The 18984-nt window shown below is 38.3% G+C and overlaps 1 protein-coding gene across 1 annotated transcript in view; it reads right to left on the reverse strand.

The window, feature by feature from the left end:
* Positions 1-18984, reverse strand: part of LOC141013015 (protein diaphanous homolog 1) — a 42518-nt gene that overhangs the window by 12586 nt on the left and 10948 nt on the right. Inside the window, exons 2-12 of the mRNA XM_073486553.1 lie at positions 8421-8447; positions 7427-7591; positions 6153-6254; positions 5315-5445; positions 4465-4548; positions 4310-4373; positions 2870-3009; positions 2108-2213; positions 1790-1900; positions 1449-1567; positions 238-354 (exon numbers count right to left, since the gene is read on the reverse strand). Of these exons, the coding sequence (XP_073342654.1) occupies positions 238-354; positions 1449-1567; positions 1790-1900; positions 2108-2213; positions 2870-3009; positions 4310-4373; positions 4465-4548; positions 5315-5445; positions 6153-6254; positions 7427-7591; positions 8421-8447 (1166 nt within the window). The remainder of the gene's footprint in view (positions 1-237; positions 355-1448; positions 1568-1789; positions 1901-2107; positions 2214-2869; positions 3010-4309; positions 4374-4464; positions 4549-5314; positions 5446-6152; positions 6255-7426; positions 7592-8420; positions 8448-18984) is intronic.

The raw sequence follows: 18984 nt of genomic DNA on the forward strand, positions 1-18984 counted from the left end.
TCTGTGTGCCCAATCATTCAGAAAATTAACAATTAGCATTATTCTTGTTTTTATTGCCCATAAATGACAATGTATGTTTCACAATAATAGAGCAGCAGTGATCAGTAAATCCCAGATGGCACAATATCTAGTATCTTGTCACAAAACATTATATTAACACTAATACATGGATGTGTGAGCAGGAGCATATGTGTGAGAGTAGGGATGTGTATGAGTGTGTATATGTCCATGTGTTACCTGGCCAAATAATCATTACGGATCAGCAGCAGGTGCTGCATCAGGGACAGGAAGTGGTTCTCAGCTTTAGAGTCCTTCACAGTGTTGACTACGATGTCAAACACTTCCCTCACATCATTGAAGCAGAATTAAGGCTCAATAACAAATGAATAGAGGAGTTACAATATGAATACAAATATTAAAAACTCTGCCTGTACACATCTTCAAAAATCAGTGACAATCGTTGACTGAAAAATCTTGTAACAACATTTTCTGCAAGACACCGATATTTGTGCCCTGCAGAATTATAGTGACATACAAGGCTGAGACCATATTCATAGTCCATCTGATAGTATTTGTTGTATAGGGACTGTGATGCAATCTCAGAATGTTTTGCACAACTACCACCATCTGTTCAATCACACAAATATGTTTCAAAATTCATTTGACCTACTGTGTTAATACACTGTGTTAATATATTGTGTTATATTTTTGATTGCAGGCAGCAGATAACAGTGTTGTAGTGAGGGCGGCAGCCTGTATCTACACTGTCTTGTGGCTCCCTTGGAGACACCTGGTGTTGAAAATCATAACAGCATGTCAAAAGCAGCAAGGAGATTTATAACAGTTGGGGTATTTCCTTTTGAGCCCTTTTAAAAACAAATAAATAAATAAACTTATAGTAAAAGTATTTTGTTACAGTAAGGATGACATTCTTTTAATCAAAGTCCACCAGTGGTTGGATGTTTTGCTATACTTCACAGCACTACAGATGAGCAGCTAATGTCGGTGAGATGCCTAAGGAAAAGATGGATTTTAAACGTAAAATGCCCATGCAGGGTTACAATGTCGCTAGAATCTGAACAATTATGCTTATTATGCTTATTAAGTATGAAAATATTCATTTTGCATCATCCTTGAAGAAATTTAGTGGCAAGGCTGATTGTACAGGGAAAGAAAGGAGCAATCTGATGTTAGGCAGATAGCCGAGTCATTATCATGCAGGGAATATATGCACATAATTCTATAATACTCTGTCTGAATCATACATGTTCTTTCATTATTAAAAACATGATAAAGGTTTTTCCTTATATTATCAAACTAGCAAAGTAATGTTAACACAAAAGCACAAGCAAGCAAAGTTATGTCCTAAGCCAGAAAAGAGATTTTCAAGGTCAAAAAGTAGACTGAAAATTTCTACAAAGTGACAATTTTGCCCAGTGGAAGGATATTCCATCTCAATTCGGATGTCATCAAGACGTGCTTTGAGGTCCTCAGAGTCATCTTCAGCCTGCTCATCAAACACTGTGAGTTGCACCCTCAGCTCTTCGTTTTCTATCGAGCGCACCTCCTGCAGGGAGAGTGATGGGGGATGAAAAGGCAGGGGGGAGAATGGCAGGAAGAGAGTGACAAACATCTGAGTTTAGACAGTTGAAAGAAAGTTTTATACTGCATATGAGTGTGTGTCAGCCAATCAGCAAGACAGAACCATCAAGAGTGAGAGAGACATGACGAGTGAGGATGTGCAAATGTGTGTCACTTTGAGAGAAGATCAAAAGAGTGTTTTCGGTACCATCAGCTGTTCTCTGAGTCCCAGTCTGAGTAGTTCAGAGCGAATATGGATCCTGAAGTCCAACTCTTCTCCCCGGCTGATCAAGGCATTGATCAGCTGCATGCAGCCGCCCTGCAAACAAAAAAAACCAAAACATTATAGAGTCAGCTTCATGCTTCATGTTTTAGACTAACTGGATAGATGATAACTGTAATAAAAACACAGTATTTGTCAGCTGAGCAAGTCTTTTACACTGCAGATTGCTAGTGCTGTCTATCAAATGCAGCTGGGTTGGTATCATTTGTCACACAAAGTATGTGTGTGCATGTGTCAGTGTACCTTAAGAGCAATGTTGTGATTGCTCACGCCAGCAATGAGAGGCTGAAACCTCTCAATGTCCCGTCTCTCTGCCTCCTCTGTAATGGCCTCCAAAACACGCTCATGACTGCAAAGAAAAGACAGTTTTGCACAGCATATAAAATGTTAAAACAAAACAAATACAAAATAAATAAATAAATAATAATAAAAAAAACATGTATGCAAAATGAAAACATTTGTTGCTTTATTTTATGACCTTTTAAAACTGGACATACAGGGCAAAGCAAAAAAGTCCAGTGTGCTGGATTTAGGGAGATTTAGGAGGACCAAAATTTACAGTCAGAAATTAGAGCTGGCAGTATGGCCTTAAAATAATTTCACAGATTTTTAGGCCATATAGTGATCTTCTCTGGCTCTGGAGAGGGCCTTTTGTATCTTGCAGGCACCATATGGGAGGGTGAGACCATGGATATTTAATTGTTTGCAGTCTATAAAATCACAACTAGATGCCACTACATCTTACACACTGGACCTTTAAAAGAACATTTTATGCAATATGTGTGTTCATATGTTAAATTGTTGATGTCAGCGCTAGGTTGCTAGTCACTACAAAAAGAGCAGTTCTGTCATTTGATATGACACAGCATTTGACTTGTACTCCAGATTTTTAAACCAACGCAGTTAGAAATCATGGTCCTGGACAATCACATCATGGTACTTCTTCCATGGAGTCTGTGTACAACTTATCAAATTAAATGGTGTCAGCATTTCACTCATGCTTACAGGTTATCAGAATGTTCCAGAATGGAGATGGCAGAGAGCAGCTTGACAGCATCCACCATCATATGAGGCACCCGAGGGTTGATGGCTTTGACCAGCAGAGGAATTCCCTCAACTGTCTCCAGCATGGATTTCAGACCATACTAAAGAGGAAAGAAAGGATGGAGGAAGAGAGAAAGTAGAATGAAGTAAAAGCTTTATGGTTTCTTTTCTATAGCTAGCTTCTATATATTTTGTGTGATATGGACTGGACCCCATTTTTGTGTGTATAGTGCCAGGGGTGACGAATGTTCTCCTTGGTGTCAGGTAATAAAGACTGGTATCTATTGTATGACTTTGTTAACTCATGGTGATCTTGATTTGGTGAGCTGTTACATGTAATTGTAAACAAGTCTCCGGTAGAGGATCGTCACGTAATCGTGGACTGTATTTAAGCACTGTGTCACTTTGTTAATGTTGTGTCTTGAGATAGGAGGTCTTTGCTACTGAAACGTCAACCTTTTTCAAATAAATCAATGCAGAGGTAAAAAAAACAATGTGTGTGGGAGTAACTAGTTTTCATTGGAATCAAATTATAGTGTTTACATCAGGAGAATGAGTATTTATTGGACCAGATAAACTTACTCTGACTGCAACAACTTTGAAAATGCCAGGCATATATTTTCTTTTGATAAAAACAAAGTGGTTTAGCAGTCTGACAAGAGCCAACACTTTTAAAATTCTACAAGGGAGTACAGGCTGCACTTGGTAATTGGTTACCATCGATTACCAAGTTATTACTACAGGCTGCTATCATCATCATCATCATATAGACATTGAGTACACTAAGGCGATGACAGATTTAATGTTCGATAAATGAAATTCATTCAAAATCTAGTATTGACCAATATTGCAACATTTACAAACAATGACCAGTTTGGTTCAATAATGATGTATCTTCACAAACAAACCGAAGACTGACTTCTTTTAAATTTACTACAAGCCAGACTTTTAACAATATTTGTGTTGTATCACTTCACCTGATCATTTTACACTGTATGTCTTTGACTCTATGCCTTTTAAGTATTTAGCTTTTGTGATAATGATCTAAGCCAATCAGAATTATGTATTACTTAGGAATATAAAGAGTAGTTTTGAATTTTGTCTCTTGTAGGTACCACATATCATTGTTACTCAACTACTGTGTGATGAGTAATTATTATATGTGATAGAGGTAAAGGTTATCTATGACTGCAATCACTGTAATAAACTGGCCAAAGTTGGTCACACTGACTTCATGATGCCCTCAAGAGGAAAAATAGTGAAACTACAACAAGCACAGGGAATGGGATAAATATTATTCTATTACTAGTTCTGTTACTTACATACAGCAAGCATGTGCAATTATATCAATGAAAGGATTAGGTATTTTGATGTAAGTACAGCAACAGTCAATTTTCTTACCTTGTTGTTCATGAAGGCTTTTAGACAACGAATGATTTCGTGTTGACATTTCACTCCCATCATTCTAGTTAGTGGAAGTGAAAGAAGATGGACATAAGAAGACATAAACACAAATTCTGTGGTTATTCCAAATTCCTGTTGTTTGAGTGTCTTACGGGTACTCGTCTTTGTCCTCCTGTAGTCTTCTCAGCAGATTCAGCAGCAGGGCCAGCCCCTCACCTCCAAAGTTCTGCACCCAACTAGAAATGACAAGACAGCATGATTTTTCATAAAATAGCATGACCTGCTTGCATTTCTGATGTTAAAATAAGTTTTTTGTTGACAAAAATGAATAAATAGCCTTGGTACATACACACTTGGTAAATAGTTTGGTCCTTCATCACTGTGTAATGAGTTTTGTCAAGATGGCCCAGGAATAATAAATCATTGAATTTGTTTGAGCAGTAATTGTATATTACAAAGCAAGTACAATGTTTACAATTGCTAGTCCCAGATGAACAACCAAACTGAACTAAAGACTCTAATGTCAGAGGGAAAATAAATCTCTACAAATTGATCTAATTTAAGTGCAAAATTTGAAAAACAGACTTTTCTTTATTTAATTAATATTCATCTTTTTACTGTCATACATCTAAATCATCACTGTTCTGGAAAATTGGTTTCAGAAGACGCGTAACAGAGTAAATTGAATAGAGATCAGCTGTGTGAGGGACTGCATAAGAATTTGCTTCTTTCAAGTCACTATTTAATAAAAGCTTATATGGCAGCAATTGAAGCACAAGTGATGAGGTCTGTATAACATTTGCACATCTGGACAATGCCACTTTTAATATATTTCTTTGCATAATGACTTACGGTCTGTCAAATTACAGACTGATCGTGAAAGATCTATAATTTTAAAAACCCTCAGGTAGATTGACATCTGGACTCAATATCAGGAGACTAACACAGTTAATTTCAATCAGTCAGTGTTTTATCTTTATACTGAATACGTATGTATATTACCTGACAGGGTTGTTATTGAGGGAGACTCGCAGAGATTCCAGACAGCTCAGCAGCTGTGTGTCTCTGTAGTCTGATTTTAACTCCTGAATGTACATCATGGCTGATTTGGAGCCCTCCTTCTGGTCTTGGCCCTAATCAACAAATACAAACAAACACAGCGGGTAAACAAACACAAAATCGTTTGTTTTCCTGCTATTATATCTGTCTTCTCACAGGTTATAATTGGTATTATTTCCACAAGAGAGCACAGCTGCAGGGCTCCGAGGGCAACAGTCAAGCCCAATTTGAAAGTTTGATTTGCTTTATTAAAGGGTATTGTGTGTAGGGTTTCTCTCTTAATAGGCTTATTTCACAGTTAAATGAACAGTGCTAGCTACCATCTGTGCTTGGTTATGTTGGTCCTTTGGGCTATCTGCTTTCATCACATTTTATTATATTACTCCTGCTGCTGCTGCTGCTGCTGCTACTACTATTACTAGAAGGGTAGCTGGTCCTACCAATGATGGTTGTGATATTTCACTGACTCTAGATTTCACAAGTGAATACATTTGTATTATGTATAAAACAATCAAGCCTTCACTTGAATACAGACAGTCAAGGAGAGGCCTTTGTCTGCATATTTGTCTGATCAAATAGTCTAAAGATAATATAGTTAACCACTAACACTCAGTCTGGCTTCATGACAGGCCAGCATCTACCACTATGTCTTCAGCATGGAGTAATATATCATGTAAAGGACCAAATGCTTTGTAACTTGTGACTGTAATGAACCAGTACTAAAAAAGACTGCAAATTCCCTTCAGCACGTTGTGTAAGCAATATTTATTTTGGTACTGACAGCTTTAGACGTGTGGAGGTACTGGGAGACCATCTCTCGTTTGATCATAATGTCTTTTTCCCGTAGAGGCTGCTGCTTCTCCTCATTCAGGTTCATATCCACCTGGAGAAAGACAGGAGGAAGGGGATAACAAGAAAAACAAAGGAGGATGAAGGAATAAACAAAGCACAATGAAAAATCTTTTTAACCCAAGCCATTAATAAACAGAAAATGCATACTAAAATGAAAATCATGTTGTATTGAGGTGAGGAATATAAAGCCTGTGAGCAGAGTTGGTTTAAGGTGATACAATTCAGAACAGAATTATTAGATAATACTACATTACTTAGTATTATCCACTCACAAAACGAAAATCAGAAGTGTTTCTAAGTACAAGTAGGGCTGGGCAATATATATCGAAATGACATTGTTATCATGATAGAAAACTGGATCTTGTCCTAAATTTTGGATAAGTGTCTTTTCCTGGTATTAAAGGCTGCATTACTGTAAAGTGATGTTATTTTCTGAACTTACCAGACGGCTCTACTTGTTCTAATACTTGCCTTCAACCATTTAGTTATTATATCCACATTAATTATATGTATTTATCAAAAACCTCTAACATTTTGTGAGAGCACCAATACTAATCCCTACAATATTTATGCAATATCAAAATGAAGGTAATTGGTCGAAAATATAGTGATTTGATTTATTGTTGATTGAGGTTGAACATTTATGAAGTGTGTTACGACCCCAGAGGTCGTATAAACATTTCTATTGTATGTGCTTTAATTGCCTCTGTGCTTTAATGCCCCTCTGTGTTACCTGAGTATGTGTGTGTGACTTGTTACAGGTGTGTATGGTTGAGTGAGTGTAGGTTGTCCAGGGAGCTGATTGGTTCCTGCCTCGAAGCCAGAAGTTTAAAGGCCGGCTCTTCCCAGTTCTTGTGGGCTCTCCTCTCTCAGCCAGACTGCCAGCATGTCTGTTTGTGTGCTAGATGTGTTTTTAAATAAAACCTTTCAAAATGCTTCGCTGCTGGTGGTGTCTAGGGGATGGGAAGAGGAGAGTCCCATTTTCATGTTGCGCCAGGGTTTCCCCTAGGCCCTGGTCGTAACAAGTGCTTTTGAGTGCTTTTTAACATATCGAGAAATATTTTGTGTTGGACTGTAGTCTAAAAATAGAGACATTAGTTTGAGGCCATATCACCCAGCCCCAAGTACAAGCTTCCATGGCTGTCCAGTGGAGATAATGAATCTTACACGCACAACACGCATAAACTTTTAAGATCTTCTCACCATCATCTGTTCGAAGAGTTCCAGGACATATTCATCAGAATGATCATGCAGCATAGCACTCTGAGCATTGATCTCATAGTTGGCAGCTGAGGAGTGTCGCTGACTAGGATTATGACTGGGCTTCTCCTTGTCCTTTTTCATCCTCATGCTGGTGAAACGCTCCAACTGGATTAGCAGACAATATGACACAGGTAAGAGGAACAAGGTTAGAGAGAAAAAAGTGTAGCCATCACTGTAAGGTTAAGGTAGCAAACCATAATCAACTCACAGTTTGAAGACAAGTCTACTCTCTTAATACTAATGTTCAATGATTGAACCATAATAAAATTCCCAAAGGGAATTTTTTTTCCCTTCGTTTTAAGGATATATTATATTTTCTAATTAGTAGAAACCTTTCAACAATGTGAGATGATGATTAGGGATTGCAAATGTCAAAAGGTGCTTGCCACAAATATTGCAACACAAAGTCAACATGCGGTTAAAACTGGCAGGTGCACAACACTCAATTTGAACAGACAATGGGGATCATTCCCTCTGCTTTTAATGACTTTGTGTGATACATTGCCAAGGCTTGCGCTTAGTATTTTTGTCATTTACTGCCAAATGAAAAACACTTAAGAATATTAACTTTAGGATACATGAAACCCTTGGCACATATTAACACAGTGACCCTCCATAATGGTTGATAAATAATAACTGGTCAATAACTATGATTTCGGCATCTTCCTGTTTAAGGACCATGAAGGCTTTACTTTCTTATGTGCCAAGTATTTCATGCCATCACTGTGCATCTTCAAAGCATGCACATTCAATGTGAGTACAGCAGATTGCAAAACAGATACTTAAGAACATTTGCCTTACAGTGGTTTAGGTTTGTATGACAGACGGCAACACGACATTAAATGGATAATGTTGAGATGGTTTATCAAAGACCACAAGGACAGATGGAGGAGTCAAGCACACAGGCGATGGGGGCAAGCCGTTAAAAACCTACCTCGTCAGGAATCAGCCGTTTGAGTTTCTGTAAAGGATGATTGGATAAAAGGGAGGAAAATGGCACATAAGGGTTAGAAAAATTGAACAAACGACGGGGCAAGGCAGTGACAAGGAGGGAGGCAGATGGAGGGACAGAAAGATAAATAATTATGACAGGAAACCAATCAAGGAAAACTAGAGTTCATGAGTGACTTACAGCAGGACAAGGGGGAAAAACTATACATAAATCAATATTATAACTCTATCTAGTCATTCACACATCTCTCTAGAGAACTAATACATTTAAAATAGAGATTAATTTGGGGTAAACAAGACATCTGAAAGCTACTAATTACCTGTGTGAACTATTATTAACAGATCAGCATTCATAAAAAGTCAGAGGCAGAGGGACATCAATACATTTTTAAAGAGGGGAAAGTTGCACCAATATATCTGAAATACACCTGCACGTCTTGGCCACTAGGTGTCAGGCTATGTCCAATAATGTCCCCATAGGAAGCTCAGTGTCAGCAGTAACACTTTCAAAGTGTGCAAACATATACTCTGACAAAGCCCATGCAGAGCTTATAACATCAGAGAATAATCACAACCAACATTAGTTTCACAAAATAAAATGAATAAAACTGTTTTCAAGAATCTTAGATGTAGAATGACATCGACATTTTGCTCTTTAATGCAAATGTGCCTGGTATTCAAATTTTAAGGAAAGCTGTTTTCCATGTATTTTGACAGAGGAAAGCAAAAGGCACAATGCACCTCTGACTGCTCTACTATGTCAACAACAGCCTACAAGACATAAAGATGAGTCTGGACATGACATCCGACCCCTTGTTCCCACATCAAATGGCATGTAACCTTGGGGGTTGGTCTCAACTGCAGAAGTCTGAGGGTTAAATGGTCACACAGAACAGAATCTTCTCTTCTCTTTCACACAAACACAAACACACTAAATGCAGAGCTATTGACAGATGTTTCTCTTCTGTCGTTAGCTAAGCCCCGGGGCAGGGAGGTGCACTAGCATCTCTATGTTTATTGAAGCTTCTAGACAAACACAGATATACAGTGTCGTCAGCCAGTTTGATTAGATAAAATCGATGTATTTTAAATTAAATTGAATGAAGACAAAGCAGATTGAAGAAGAAGTAGATTTTTATGTCTGGACAAAGACAGGAAATTATGAATCTAAAAATTATAGACATTATGACTGCAGATATCTTTAACTTAAATAATTTTAGACATTTAACTTTTCTGATCCTAGATTAAGAATATTACACCAAATACATCCAAAAATAAAGGAATTTCACTGTATGTGAAAGTAGTTTTGCCAATGGATTTGTGAAAGGTGTTGGCCAGTATGTGAAGGCTGTCAGTATGTACATGTACAATACCACAGATAGCACCAAATCTAGCGTTTTCAATATGTCTGCTTTGTGTCTCGTTGACAATGCTAATTGGTGTGACTGCACATGTCTCTCTATCTAGGTTTCAGGCTAAACACAATAATGTCCCTCTAGGAAACTCAGCAGCAGCTCATAAAAAAAATCTTCACACTTCCCATAAAAAGTTCTCAGAGCACATACTGCAACAATATAAAGTCTTTGATTGGTATAATCAGAATTCACAAATAGAAAAATAAAGAATCACATTAAGAACTAGAGGGCCGCTCTGAGCACAGACTTCTACCACGGCAAGTAGCCCAGTCTTCTATGAGAAGCAAATCTGCAAGCACAATCACTATATATCTGGATATACTTTCAAACTATTGAAATTATGTCAAAATATGGTTGCGCCTTGCTGAAGCCTCATTATTTCAGCAAAGTTCAAACATTTTTCCTCATTATCTCTAGTGGACAATTCACATATGGATGTGAGAAAGAGTGTCATTAGTTGAACAATGTGTTTATTTACATTTCCAGAGCCACATCTTAGTTTAAGAAAAAAGCATTGATACAATTGTACCAGTTCGGACATGAAACCACTTTCCCTGATAGCTCCATGAGGACATCATTCTGTAAGAAGTATGAGTAAATATGTACATGTACATGCGTTGGCAACCCCACAGGATCCTGAGTGTTATATTGCATTTTGTTTAATTTTTTTAATCACCATGCCTGCAGCTTTCACGTGGCATTGAATCAGGGCGACATGTCGCAAATCTGGTTTCATGTTTCATTGTTCTAACCCAGATTTAAGCCAAAAGCCACAACAGCCAGAGTAAGCCTTGTACAACTCTAACCTGCTGAAGTATTTTTTTAAACATTTATTCTACAGATTTTGTGGTCTGTTCCTTTACCATATGCCACAACTGCACAGGTTCATTGAACATTTTTCTGTAGCAGGAGAACAAGAGGTAGAGAGAAGGGAGAACGAGAGAGAGAGAGGGCACTCTGATCATTTGGAGAGCAGTCAAGAGAAGGATATTTCCGCTTACACAGCTGCCATTAAATAACAGACCCTCAACCCATGCACACACAGTCGCACACAGGGGCAGAAAATAACACATACACAAATGTTGTGGTGCTATTAGCCCACAGAACGGAAACATACAGCTGATAGCAGGCACAGTGAATTCTGGGTAATTAATGGGAGTTAATAGGAGTGTGTCCGGAAGAAAACACTAGAGATAGATGGGGAAGGAAGAGACAAACCATTCTTGAAGCTAAAAAACTGTGAGTGTAAGGTTCCGCTTTTCAACCCACAAGTACAGTTAGGAATATAAGCAATTTTTTCAGCAATTGTTCAGCGATGTCAAAGGTAATCACGACATCTATAGCCTCTGTTATTGTCCAGGATTTACGACCTGTCTGCTTTTGAACATGTTGCTATCATATAGATATGCAACTGTCATTGTCTACTGAAACTATGTACTGAACTGAACCATACTGCACACTGTTTACAGTCTACTGACAGTGCACAGTGCACACTGTTAAATGAATCCAACTTTTGAGTATGTTATTAGTAGTTAACATTTGTCTGATTGTTAATCATAGGTGTGATTTTATACACTGATTATTACAAGGAAGCAGAGGATACAGACAGTCAGGGACATCCAGTTCAGAGAGGTCCAATGCAGACAGATCCAGCTCAGAGAGACCCTGCTCATGGAGATCCAGACAACAGGATAATTGTTCCCCAGATCCAGGATGAGACAACAGGTGTGTTTTTTTATACAATGAGGTCTAAGCAAATTAAAATAAAGATAAACATGATAGTAAGAAAAATACATAGGATTCCCTGGTCTTCCCTGGTCTTATGAAATATCTATTTGAAGGTAAGCAATGCCACTTTTATGTAATTGGCTTATTCTAATTTACAATAGAAAATAAATGTCTACATGAAAGAAAGAATTGTATCTAGATACGAATCGAATCGTCTTATAAGGGAGATGCACACCCCTAATACTTAACCACAGAATACTTAAGCCAGAATTGTTTTTGAGGAGGTCAAATGGGCCTTTAAGTACTGTCTCTGCATCTGAGGAGAACCATAAAAGCAACAATGAACTGCTTCACAACCACTTTTAGAACAGCTCTGAGCAGCCATTAAATGGATGAGCCAATGGTAAATGGACTTGCATTTCTATAGCGCTTTTCCAGTCTACCAACCGCTCAAAGCGCTTTACAACACTTGTCAGATTCACCCATTAACACACACATTCATACACTGATGGCAGAGGCTGCCATGCAAGGTGCCAACTGCTCATCAGGAGCAATTTCAATTTGGGCTCAGTATCTTGGGTTCAGTATCTTGCTCAGTATCTTGCTCAAGGACACTTCGACATGCAGCTAGGGGAGCCGGGATTTGAACCAACGACCTTCCAATTACTAGACGACCCACTCTACCTCCTGAGCTACAGCCGCCCAATGCCAGCTCTGATCCAGGTACTAAGTTAACATGGCTGTATATAGCTGATATAGCTTAAGGGTGGATGTTTTCCACTGTTGGACAGTCCCTCTCCAGTAAAATTGTATGTGCGTTGTTCGACATTATAATGCTGTTTTCACATTCACCGCTTTAAGTTAAAATTTTCTCTGTGCTGGTGGCCAATCCTGGTCCAATATTCAACATACACCAGTTCGATGTGGAGAATTAAAGCTCCAAGTGCACATACACTGAGAATGGACTTGACAGTGAAGTAGGAGACATCTTGTGCCCAGCCGTTAAACTTGAAATGAATGAAAAAAAATTGCATACTGATATATTCTGGAATTTTCAATGAGGGAGAAAGAGTAGGTGCCATTTTTACGATTTTAATAGAGACGTTATTTTTAATGCGATATTTGGAATCATTACTTCGAACAACAGTTCTGTAAAAATCATTATGTGATAATTATTAATCCACTGAATGCCCATACACAATAATACTGAATTATTCCACAGGCCTGGTTGTTCATGCGACTATCAGAAGTATAATACCAATAAATTAATCCGCATGAATGTTTGTGTCAGCTGAGGTGCCAAGGTCTATACCTCAGCAAACTGATCTATTAAAACTGACAAACAGAACTGAGTAGCCTGTGTAGCAGGATACCAGAATACTGCTGAATGAAAAGGAAAATAAATATTAGAAGAAATGGACAACATAATCTCACCAAGTAAATAACACAGCCTGAATATCACTAATGTTTGGCACTGAATCTACACATCATGATTTCTGTCACAGTGCAAGTGATTCACTGTTTTCTCAATTTTGTCCAAACCCACCTACAGTGCTAAAATGAATACTATCACAATGCAATTTATAAAGAAAACAACCAACCATGTGCTAGTTCCAGCTTCTCAATTTTGACAATTTTGTCTTTTGTTTAATATCATTGTAAATTAAACACCTGTGGGGTGTAATCCGGACAAATTTCCTTAGGATCTGTGAAATTGTGATAGACATTTTTCACATTTCATAGACCAAATGATTAGATACATTTTTCGTAATTTACAGATTAAACAGTAATGAGAGTTCCCGCTATGGAGGTTTTTCTCAAATTTTAGATATATAAACCAAACTCACAAAACTACTTGATTATAATGCAGAGGGTTCCCCAATCACAGGCTGCCAGCTAAATGAGCTGATTTATATAATGAGCCATGATGAGCTTGTCTCCTTGTAAACTAAACAATCACGGGAGTCACGCATCATTTTTGTTTTTTCTCAATGCCTCATTAAAAACAACATTTTATGACCTTGCCTCTTTGGCCTGTGTCTGCTCCAGGGAGGATTTCTCTGCAGACCCCTAACCCCTGCAATATAATGCCACATTGTTTTTCTGTGTCCACTTGTTAAAATGTCAGAGCCAAACAGACTTGTAGCGATTCAATCTGTGTCATGGGATGTCACAAATCACCCTGCTACAATACTTTACACTACAGCAAAGTCATACATTTCCCCAAATTCAGCTGTTCAAGTTGTGATATGCATGACCATAAATAATGTGAACTGAAATTCTATAAGGGCTATGTTTGAGTCAGGGTATGTATGTGTAAAGTGAACCTAAAAATATAATGTGACAGACAGGTAAACAAAAAAAATAAAACTGCACAGTTGCAAGTAAAGGGATATTTACGAAAGTAAGAAATTAAGAATAACACACTGATTGCTGGCTCATAATTTTCTGTGCAGGAAAAAACTCCTGCCCTTGCAAAGCCCTTTACATAAAACACATACACAGAGAGACAAACACACAGAACATACAAGTGCTCCAAAAAGAGCATAATTACACCGCTTTGAAGGCAGCAGCAAAAATATGGAGGATAGAGAATGGGTTCTGTCTGTCTGGTAGTCTGTCTGTAAGAGCAAACTGCTGAAGAGAGCGTAAATCAGCAGATGCATTTGGCTCATTACAGTCATATAATGAGTAAGTCTCAAACTGTTGCTGATGTTTCTTTTTGTACGTGTACTTAGACCTGTCTGTGCATACAAATTTGAGTAGCAGGTCCTGAGAGTGGTGAGTGAGATTATGTAAATCAAAGCAAGAATGAAAACTAAGTAAATGCGGATGGGCAGAAAGCAGAGAGGCCACTTTCAGCGGCAAATGAGTGAAGCATCCACAGTTCTGTCAGATGATCATTCAAAATGGATGCACACTTAGTTAATGGTTGGGCTTTACAACAGGGAAATCGTGAGATTTTTCTGACAGAAATTGCCAAGGATGTGACTTGGGCATCAAATAAGCACCAGTCCCATGCTGGTAAAATATGCAATTGGCTGGTAGACTTGTTGTATTAACACACCAAAAAAGACAATGATAATTGAAAAGTAGCTGGTAAAATTTTAACATTTACTAGGCATTTGGCTGGTGGACAAAGTTGATTTTGCACCATGGATGTGACATTTTGTATTAATAAATCAACAAATATTGTTTTGTATTTGTCTTAACGCTAAATTCATATATTAAGTGAACAACATTCCATTATTATTGTATAATTTCACCTGTTCTTAGAGCACCCAAAATACTGCTGGCATAAATACCAATACCGGTGTGCAGGCACCAGCTTTCAGTTATTCATACAGGCCTTTACACCAATGGCATGAACAACCTACACCGTATCATGTTGCCAGCACAAATTGAACTGGGATTTTCACCAATTAAAGTTGGTCTTGAGGCACTTTCTTAACTATGATTAAGCACTAGGAGAAGGCCTTTACAATCAGCTATGTTCAATTGACTGGTGAAGAAGTCTTAAAGTCAAACTTAAGCTGGATTTACATATATTTTTGTTTTGTCAGCATGATTCACTTCTTAGTCATGACCAGGCAAGATTCGGTGTCAAGCCCTGCCTATTAGTGTACCGCATTTTTATGGTTATGATTCTGCCTCTGCCTTGCCTGCAGTTTCCCTTAGTCTTAAATTAGTCTTACTATCACACACAAACATCCATTGTCCAGTAACAAAAAGTCTGAGCCAGTGACTTGCCAGGGCAAAATGCCAAAAAATATCTTTGACAAAAGAAACCAGAAAGTGCTGAATTGTAATATAACAGAAATTCATTTTAAAAACAATTGTAGTAAGGTCATTGCCAATCTATACATGCTTTACAACCCTTTACATATAGACTCTAACCAAACTTAAAACCTTTTATTTTCTGACTATCAAATGCATAAACTATTAAATAATACCACCGAAATCACTGTTCTCATGACTTCACTGGGTATTTATAGAAGTAGATAGAAAACAAATGACCTGTCTGTGAAGATGGATGTGGAGCTATTTCTGTCTGTGTTCTGTGGCTTGTAATAGGTAATGTGGTGTTAGGGTTGTAACATTTCTAGATATTAATACTGTGTAAGTCTGGGAGACAGAGTTAGCTGAGTGAGGAGAGTAAAAGGACAGGTGAGGTGCTGAGTGTATGGAGTCTGACAATGGTGGGGAAAACAGGGTGGAGATAGGGAGGGTAATGGAATATGGGAGAATGTAAATTATTCCTACTGTATAAGTGCTGAAGAAAGAAAGAAAGAAAGAAAGAAAGAAAGAAAGAAAGAAAGAAAGAAAGAAAGAAAGAAAGAAAGAAAGAAAGAAAGAAAGAAAGAAAGAAAGAAAGAAAGAAAGAAAGAAAGAAAGAAAGAAAGAAAGATGATTACAATATCTGTTTAATCCCTAAAAAAGTAGAAGTAGAATAAAAAGGGTTGGTGTGTGTGGTCTATGTCATCTTGTTACCCATGCTTGCTTACAGCGTTGCCAGGGCAACATACTGAGTGTACTTGATGATATCGTACAGGGGGAAGCAGTGCTTGGGCAGGCACACCCAAACACAGCTGAAAACTTTCCTATGAATACAGCCTAAGCAGGAAATTACCAATAGCGCTGATGTATTGCACACACACAAAGCTGTATGGTTAACAGGGTTTCAACCAAAAAAGCCTTGAAAAGCAAGAAAAAACAAAATTATTATCTATTTAATGCTTTGCATTGCACTAAAAGAGCAAGGTCTGATAATGATGTTGTCACCGCTTACAGGAACCCTGTCTGTTGACACATGCTTAGTTAGTTACAACTTCCAAGCAACCTGTGACAAAGACAAACAAACACTGATTAAAGAGTCCAGAAAAAACACAAACTTTATCAAGACTGTGAGGTCTACCCCTCAGAGGTCAATGTCTCCTCTCCACTACTCCACTCTGAATTTCACATGCATTCTCCTCTGGACTACACTTTTTAATGCTCCGACACGCCTCACTGACCTACTGACTCAAGGTGCATTTGAGTGCACTGGCTATGTGTGGGAGAGATTACGACTGTATGTCAGTCCAAGTGGGGCACGTTTGCTGCATGACTGCTCCTAGTCCAAGGTCTACTGTTGTTAATGGAGACACAAAACCCCACCACCCCCTACCCGCCTCCACTTAAAACAAGGGAGGTCACTGTCGCTGTGTCTTTATACAAGCCTCTCTGTTCCAAAACTAGCTGGACAAACTTTAATGCTTCATCCATGTTTGTGCCCTATAAAAGGACTCCAAGGGTCTTGCGAATGGTTAAATGATCCTGTTAAATTAAATACTGTATAATACATTAAGAAACCAATCAATGACCACTTCAAAATGAATAAACCCACTACAGATGAAACAGTTTATCAGCTGAACATCAGACAAATAAAATGGCATTCATTGATGCTAGTGGCCGATGTTTATCCGTTTTGTCTCATCAATTTTGCGCTGTGCATATGCGCTGCTTTCTCGGGGATGGCAGCAATTACTTTCTCAATGACTCTGGCAAAGTGCTGTGGTTTGTTTTCAAATAATAAGTGAAAGAAAATGTCGGCCATGTATGACAGTGGTACACTGTCTCTGAGAAAGATCATCAACCTGCAGTTTGCAAGATATTCCAGTATTTGCTGATGCATTCTCCTTGGTGTGGTGAGAGCCCTGAGACATCTTTTAAGTGGAAGCTGATTATGGTGGTAAAACAACAAAGACCACATTAATAGAGACTGACTAAAACTGGATACCAGATATATGGCCCTCTACTTTGATCAGGATGTTAAACATTGGCCACAAGCAGCACCTGACAGACAACTGAGTGATAGGCCTGCTGCCGGAGCTGGCGTTGAGATGGGGATGATGATGTTATAAGGAGAGCTGATCTCCCACAGAGCAAGAGGGCACGAACTGACAGGGCACCGTCGGCTTTGCATGTCATGTTTGAGAAGATTCTGGAAGAAAACGGGCACAAAGGCCAAGTGGGAAGGGATCAGATTAACTTGGGTTAACTACTTTCAAGAGTTATAAAATCCTGTCTAATAGCATTACAAACCGTTGTGCAGTGTTGTGGCATCAGATGACCCTTAAATCTAACAGTTCCACCTCTCAAACTGAACTTCCTGGATCATACTTAATTGATTAGCTGGCCCCACCACTGTTTTCAGTGAATGCCCAGTTACTGTATAGGGCTAGAGCCTAATCCATGAGCAAGGTGTACCCAGGAGAGGTTCCTGGTCTATGACAGGGATACAGGTTTATCAACACAGGAGGTGTTTCAGCTTAATTTCTCACTCGTCATAACACGCTCCTGCCGGAAGAGATACCCTCCTATTCTAATCAATACAGCTGTATACACAGGCTTCATAACAGCTGGCATTTCATACATGAATAACCTCAGGCTTTTTTTGACTACATGAACCAAAAACCTTGCTCATCTATTGTACTGACAGATTTTTATGTTGATACAAAATAGGCGTATTAAAATATTGTGTAGGAAAGTAATGAAAATGGGCTTTTACTCCCAGGCCCCTGACAAGCCACTTTGTCACTTTTACCATTAAGTAAAACAATGACAAAACTTAAACTGTACAGAAGGTATGATTGAATGATGAAAGTGGATCAAACAGCACACACATACACCTACAATAACAATGATGATAATGCATATGGCTAAGCTCTGCAGTGTGGTTAGCTCTCAACTTTCACCATGTATGAAATCACTATACATATAATAATGGTTCTCCAACCCCAGGTACTACAGTTACAAACACAAAACCCTGTGTTACCTTTCAATCACCTACTTATGAAAAGAGAGGGAAAAATATTCAGATATATATTATCCGATAATATATAATATAATAATAAACTCTAATATGACTTTGAAGTAATACCAGTCATCCTTAAAATGACTACTTGTGGGGGAACAAAACCAAGGAGACAGCCACACATGCACATGAACAAACACAACAAGGACATTACGTCACACACCAACAACTATAAAAAGTTGTGCATAGGAAACGAAGAATAAGCCTATAATTTGGGGGGATTATAGGAATGGGTCTCACAGAAACACTCAAGATATTTAAAGGAAAGTCTAAAGGCCAACAGCACACAACTCAATTGTGCCCTTGGGAGGAGAGAGAAAGGGGGTAGGTGGTGTCTTTGTTCATACGGGTCAGGAAAAAACAACAGAAGCACTAAAATAACCCCGAACTACCACCCACATCCCCATCTCACTACAATATCAACAGTGCAATCATGAAAGACATTGTTTTATTCTCATCATTCACAAGATACCAAACTGTAGCAACAATAAATATTCAATGACAATGATGACTGTAATAACCAACAGAACAACCTTTTACATTCTCTG

This window comes from Pagrus major, chromosome 18 (assembly GCF_040436345.1).
Source record: "Pagrus major chromosome 18, Pma_NU_1.0".
Taxonomy (NCBI): Eukaryota; Metazoa; Chordata; class Actinopteri; order Spariformes; family Sparidae; genus Pagrus; species Pagrus major.